General features: G+C 53.5%; 1 protein-coding gene across 1 annotated transcript; it reads left to right on the top strand.

The window, feature by feature from the left end:
* The first annotated feature begins 230 nt into the window (after positions 1-230).
* On the top strand, positions 231-4,520 carry LOC149345508 (uncharacterized). The gene has a single exon (XM_089586101.1). The coding sequence runs from the start codon at positions 231-233 to the stop codon at positions 3,492-3,494; it is 3,264 nt and encodes a 1,087-aa protein (XP_089442227.1). The 3' UTR covers positions 3,495-4,520.
* Positions 4,521-6,359: the final 1,839 nt, after the last annotated feature.

Genomic DNA, 6,359 nt, shown 5'->3' on the forward strand with positions numbered 1-6,359 from the left:
CAGTTGAAAACACTGGTTCGTCCGCGCCTGAAGAAACTAAGGTGCTGGACCACAGTGGAGTACAGAACGTTCCTGACGACATGGCGGCTGTAGACGTCAACCCGTCCGAGAAAGATGAGGACGAATGCGCACTCAGAGACGCTGAGCAGGAAGAGCGCAGCTTTGAGGAACTTAGTGAAGGCGCCAAAGACAGGTCTGATCTAGGTAGCGCACGTGACTCGGCGGCAACTATGGACGTTGTCCACCCGTCCTTAGTTTCTCCGAATGATTTTACAGGAGAATGCGCGTGGATAAGGCAAGTAGCCGAGGAGCAATGTGCTTGCTTACCGATCGCTACAGTGATCATTGAGGGTCCTTTTGGTCAGCTTAACACCGAGGCGGCCGTGTCTGCCGCCCTCCCTGAGCATTTTCCTTACCTCTTTTCGAACAGCTCAGAGCAGCTTCTGAGGGATAAAGGCAAATCGTTCTTTGCCGGCATGGCATGCATGGCCCTTACGCGATCTCAAGCGCGGAAGCTTTCGCAGAAACTTGACCTTGCACCGGAGAGGGAAACACCGCTTAGGGAAGCGGATGAGCATTGTAGCCTAGATGCGGTGTCGGTGGAACCTCAGATCGAGGACTCTCCGGGAAGCGGAGAACTCGCTGCTAACGAAACTGAAAACCGTTTCAACGATAGTGGCAACGAGAAGGTAACGGCGACGCTACTGAGCGAGGCGAATTCCACATTGAGCCCAGTTTCCGACACTTGGCACGAGCTAACTCAGGTTGACAGAGCGACGCTCGTTCGGGAACAGCAGGAAGATAGCTCGATAATAGCTTTGCTGGATAAAACTAAAGGAGGAGCAAAGAAAAAGAATGTTTCATTTCATCAGAAATCCGGCTTGTGGTACCGAAATTACGCTGACGCCCGTGGTCGCAAGTACGAACAGCTTTTGATCCCACAAAAGTATCGCCGTCAGCTATTGAACCTGGCGCACGAAAACGCGTGGGCAGGGCACCTCGGCGTGAAAAAGACCAAAGCTAGGCTCGCCCAAGAGTATTACTGGCCCCATTGCTGGAAGGACATTGAAGGCTTTGTGCGCTCTTGCGACACTTGCCAGAGAGTAGGCAAGTCTACCGACAAGTGGAAGGCGCCCATGAAACTGGTGCCAATCATAACCGAACCCTTCCGCCGGTTGGTAATTGACATTGTAGGGCCACTGCCCGAGTCCAAAAACGGTTGTCGGTATATTCTGACTGCTCTGTGTGTCGCGACAAAGTTTCCTGAAGCGATACCTCTCAAGGAGCTCAATTCTCCTCAGGTCGTAGACGCCCTTCTCTCAATTTTCGCTCGTGTCGGATTTCCCTCGGAAATTCAGTGTGACAATGGCAGTGTCTTTACCAGCTGCCTAACCTCTACCTTTTTCGAAAGGTGCGGTATCAAGGTCGTACACAGCTCGATCCATCACCCGCAGTCGAACCCAGTAGAGCGTATGCACTCGGTGCTCAAAAGAATATTGCGAGCTCTTTGCTTTGAGCGCAAACGCGATTGGGAAGCCTGCGTGCCTGCAGCTATGTTCGCTTTACGATCCGCTCCCCACGAGAGCACAGGCTTCAGCCCTGCGGAGCTTGTGTACGGCCGAAGCTTAAGAACACCGCTGCGAATGCTGCGAGAGTCGTGGGAAGGCGAGGAGGAAGACCCAAACGTGGTCACGTACGTCCTTAACCTGCTTCAAAGGATCGGAAAAACGAAAGATCTTGTCGAGAGCCACATGAAGGCAGCGCAACAATTGTCAAAAGAGTACTACGACAAGTCAGCAAAGAAGCGTACATTCGAAGTGGGCAGCCAAGTAATGATACTGCGACCGTCTAAGAAAAATAAGCTTGAGGTCCAGTGGGAGGGACCAGCGAACGTGGTATCGAAACTTTCTGATACCAACTACGAAGTTAAACTAGGTAGAAGGCCCAACAAAATCTATCATAGTAACCTGATGAAACCGTACATTCAGCGTCACGCGGTCGTGAATGTGATTTTGAATGGTTCGGACGAGGAAGGTGCAGAAATCCTGACCTCTGCGGACATGAAGGAATGCGGTTCGGCTGCATTGTTAGAACAGGTTAACTTAGAACCACGTCTAAGCCAAGCCCAGAAGGAAGACTTGAGAACGATTGTTTCTGAGTTCGAAAAAGTGTTTTCGGATCGTCCCGGAAAGACGACGCTAATTGAGCACGATATCGAGCTAACGTGTGAAGAACCGATCCGTAGTAAGCCGTATCGCTGTTCTCCCGTGCAGAAAGAAATCATGGCAGGTGAGATCAAGCGAATGTGCGACCTGGGAGTCATAGTACCGGGTGAGAGCGATTACACATCGCCCTTGATACTAGTGCAAGTACCGGGAAAAGATCCCAGACCGTGTATTGATTACCGGCGACTAAACGCGATAACCCGGGATCAGACCTATCCAATACCAAACCTTGAGGAAAGGGTGGAGACAGTGTCAAGGTCGAATTACATATCCACGCTAGACCTCGTGCGAGGCTATTGGCAAGTCCCCCTTACAGAGCGCGCCAGCCGCTACGCCGCGTTCGTTTCCCCATTCGGAACGTTCCGCCCAGTCATGTTGAGTTTCGGACTCAAAAACGCGCCATATTGCTTCTCGAATCTAATGGACCACGTGCTCCATGGTCTGTCCGAGTACGCGCTCCCGTACCTGGACGATGTCGCCATCTTTTCTAACACATGGGAAGAACATGTAGATCACTTACGGGTCGTGCTGAGCAGGCTGAAGGATGCCGGCCTCACAGTCAAACCTGCTAAATGCCAGCTAGGTTGCGCCGAAGTGACTTACCTAGGGCATGTGGTGGGGCGCGGCCGGCGTAGACCGTCAGAAATCAAAGTAGCCGCTGTCGTAAACTACCCCCGGCCAACCACTAAGACCGAGATAAGGGCCTTTTTAGGCTTGGCTGGATATTACCAGCATTATGTAAAAGACTACTCGACGCTTGCCAGTCCTCTCACAGACGCGCTTCGAAAGTCGGAACCCGTGAAGGTGACATGGGACCAAAAAAAAGAGAACGCGTTTCAAATGCTGAAACAGGCCTTGAGTGAGGAGCCAGTACTAATGGCGCCTGATTTTTCAAAAGGCTTCATAATTCAGTGTGATGCCAGTGATCGGGGCATGGGAGCTGTGCTATGCCAAGAGGATGATGAGGGAAATGAAAGGCCAGTTTTGTACCTTAGCCGTAAGTTGACTTGCCGTGAAGAGGCGTACAGCACTTCTGAAAAAGAATGCGCCTGCCTGGTGTGGGCAGTTCAGAAGCTCGCCTGCTACGTCGCTGGTTCCAAGTTCGTAGTCGAAACCGACCACTGCCCACTAACTTGGTTAAGTAATATGTCATCTAAGAGCGGCCGGTTGCTGAGGTGGAGTATGATACTCCAACAGCACAATCTTGTCGTTCGTTACAAGAAAGGCAAGTTAAACGCGAACGCAGACGCACTAAGCCGAGCGCTCTGAGCAAGGCTACCTTCGACCTCCTCGTGATTTACATTTTGTGGCTTAGCGTTAAGTTCGCTTGTAAATCGGGGCAAAACTGATGTCCTCATTCGCGGCCTCAGCCGATTGTTTTCCTGCCCAAATGATCTCGAGGGACCCAATTTACAATCGTTTCATTCCTTGTGTTGTTTGCGTTTGACACTTTGTTTGAGTTAATTACTTTCAAGTTCTGGTATCCCACATGTGTCTCTTGTAGAAGAGGGAACAAAAAGGGGACAGAACTATTGCTAGCGGAGTTTTTGTGACCTTTAAGTCTGGTGTATTGACGGGTGACAGAAGGCACTTGCTCGTGTTGGGTGTTGCCTGTTGTCGGTCGGTTCTTGGCAACATGCAGAACGATCAACGACCGATGCTGAGAAGCAAGCTCTTCCGAAGGACCGAGCGAAGCTGATCCAGTCACCTGGGCGACTAAGCTGCGGAGCAGTGATCCTGTCCTGACGAGCGGGACCCGTTCTCGGAAAGGAGCCTGGAGCTACCTGCGGCTGAACACCGGACGAGAACTTGGAGGAGCCTGGCGTACGAGCGCGCCCCGCATCCGAGCCACGCGGAAGTAGCTCGTCTTCGTGGCGCATTGTCTGGCGGCGGTGGTGCTGTCGTGCCGGCGCCCACATTTCGCTGGCGGGCCTGTCTAAACAAGCGCTGCGCGCTCGCCGACGCTCAAAGCAGGCCCAGACTTTCTCGGACAAGTCGCGACATGCAGCGTGACTCATCCAGCCACGCCGGCGCCGACACGGACCCTTCCTCCTTCCCTCCTCTCCGTCGGTGCGGGCTCCTCCGACGCGTCATCGGCCGTCGCCCCTCGACCATTGGTCCAATTTGAACGGTGGCCTGTGATTGGAGGATTTGAACGGCTGGCTGCCGTAACCGTTTCCAGTGGCTTTAAAAGCGGAGCCGCGCTGTACCCGAGCAGCAGACGGGCAGCAGAAGAGCCATCACGCCGGAGCTACGCTCGCCGCCGGGGCCGCCCTTCTTCTTTGTGCTCGCCCGTGGTGCTCTTGGCCCTTGCATCATGTAAAAGCCCTTGTACATACTGTACATAAAGTTCAATTGACTCACCGTCGCCTCGACCGTTCCTTGGCTCGGACACCCAGTCCCAACAGTGGTGACAACAGTGGGATGCCCCAGTCCCAACAGCGACCACATATTCACGGAAGCCAGGTTTGCGTTGGGTGAGAACGGCACCCAGTCCAATATCGCTGGCGTCAGTGTGGATCTCAGTAGGCGCAGTCGGGTCAAAGTGGCGCAGGATAGGAGGCGAAACCAAAAGGCGGCGCAAGGTGTGGAAGGCGTCATCGCAAGCAGGCGTCCAAGCGGAGAGGTTGGAGCTGCCTGCCAGTAGCTGGGTCAGAGGAGCGATGATCGTGGCGAAATTCAAGATGAAGCGACGGAAGTAAGAGCAAAGGCCAACGAAGCTACGGAGCTGCTTCAGTGAGGTGGGCTTCGGAAATTCGGCAACTGCACGAAGTTTGGCGGGGTCCGGAAGAATGCCGTCTTTAGAGACTACATGTCCTAAAATGGTGAGTTGTCGGGCAGCAAAGCGGCACTTTTTCAAATTCATCTGGAGCCCAGCGTCAGTAAGACAAGTCAGAACGCGCTCCAGGCGGATGAGATGAGAAGAAAAGTCCGCAGAAAAGACGACGATGTCATCGAGATAGCAAAGACAACTCTCCCACTTGAGTCCACGAAGGATGGTGTCCATCAGGCGTTCGAAAGTTGCCGGGGCGTTGCAAAGGCCAAATGGCATGACGTTGAACTCATATAAGCCGTCTGGTGTTATGAAGGCAGTTTTTGAGCGATCAGTGTCAGCCATGGGCACCTGCCAGTAACCTGACCTCAAATCCAGCGAGGAGAAATACTCAGCTCCCTGCAAGCAGTCCAGGGCGTCATCGATTCGTGGCAGGGGATAGACGTCCTTGCGTGTGATGTTGTTGAGCCGGCGGTAATCAACACAGAACCTGATGGAACCATCTTTCTTTTTTACCAACACAACAGGAGACGCCCAGGGACTGTGAGAGGGCTGTATGACACCCCGACGGAGCATGTCGTCCACGTGATCAGAAATGACGCGGCGCTCAGAAGCCGAGACACGAAAGGGGCGCTGGCGAAGAGGGGCGTGTGTACCGGTGTCGATGGTGTGCGCAACGACAGACGTACGGCCCAAGGCAGTCTGAGGAAGATCGAAAGAACACCTGAAGCGCTGGAGGAGGGCGACGAGTTGATCACGTAGCGCGGGTGGAAGGTCAGCGTCAATGGCACGGTGGAAGACGTCGGAGGGCGGTGGATCATTCTTAACATCACAGGAGCTGAGCACATCGACATCGAAGGAAGCGGTGGTATCAAGAATAGGGTAGGGAAGGCAGGAATCAAGTTCTTCAATACGCCCGAGGCATTCACCTCGGAGCACTGCTGACGGGCACGAAGATGGGTTCGAGATGTAAATTGCACTTTGTCCATGGTCGATCGTCAGAACAGCAAAGGGAAGCAGGAGGCAGGGATGGCGGGAAGCGGTTTCGGAAGGCGTGAAGAAAACAGTTGAATGAGTGACGCCGGCACAGGAGAGGGGTACGAGGACAGCAGAAAACGGAGGAATGTCGGTATCAGTCGCGACCACAAGTTTGGCAGACTGCGTAGGTACGTCGCAAAAGGGAGCGTCACACAGCGGAGAAAAGGCGATTTCAGCTCGAGCGCAGTCAATAACGGCACGATGGGTCGAAAGGAAGTCACATCCCAGGATGATGTCGTGTGAGCAGTGAGACAGCACAATAAACTCGATGGTGTACAAAACATCTTGAATGAGTACACGGGCCGTACATGCGGCTGAGGGAT

Source organism: Amblyomma mixtum, chromosome 4, assembly GCF_055824585.1.
Source record: "Amblyomma mixtum isolate Tamu chromosome 4, ASM5582458v1, whole genome shotgun sequence".
In the NCBI taxonomy this organism is placed as follows: domain Eukaryota; kingdom Metazoa; phylum Arthropoda; class Arachnida; order Ixodida; family Ixodidae; genus Amblyomma; species Amblyomma mixtum.

Coding starts and splice junctions, on each gene's coding strand:
- LOC149345508 (XM_089586101.1), top strand. CDS start 231: ATGGACGTTGTCCACCCGTCCTTAGTTTCTCCGAATGATTTTACAGGA.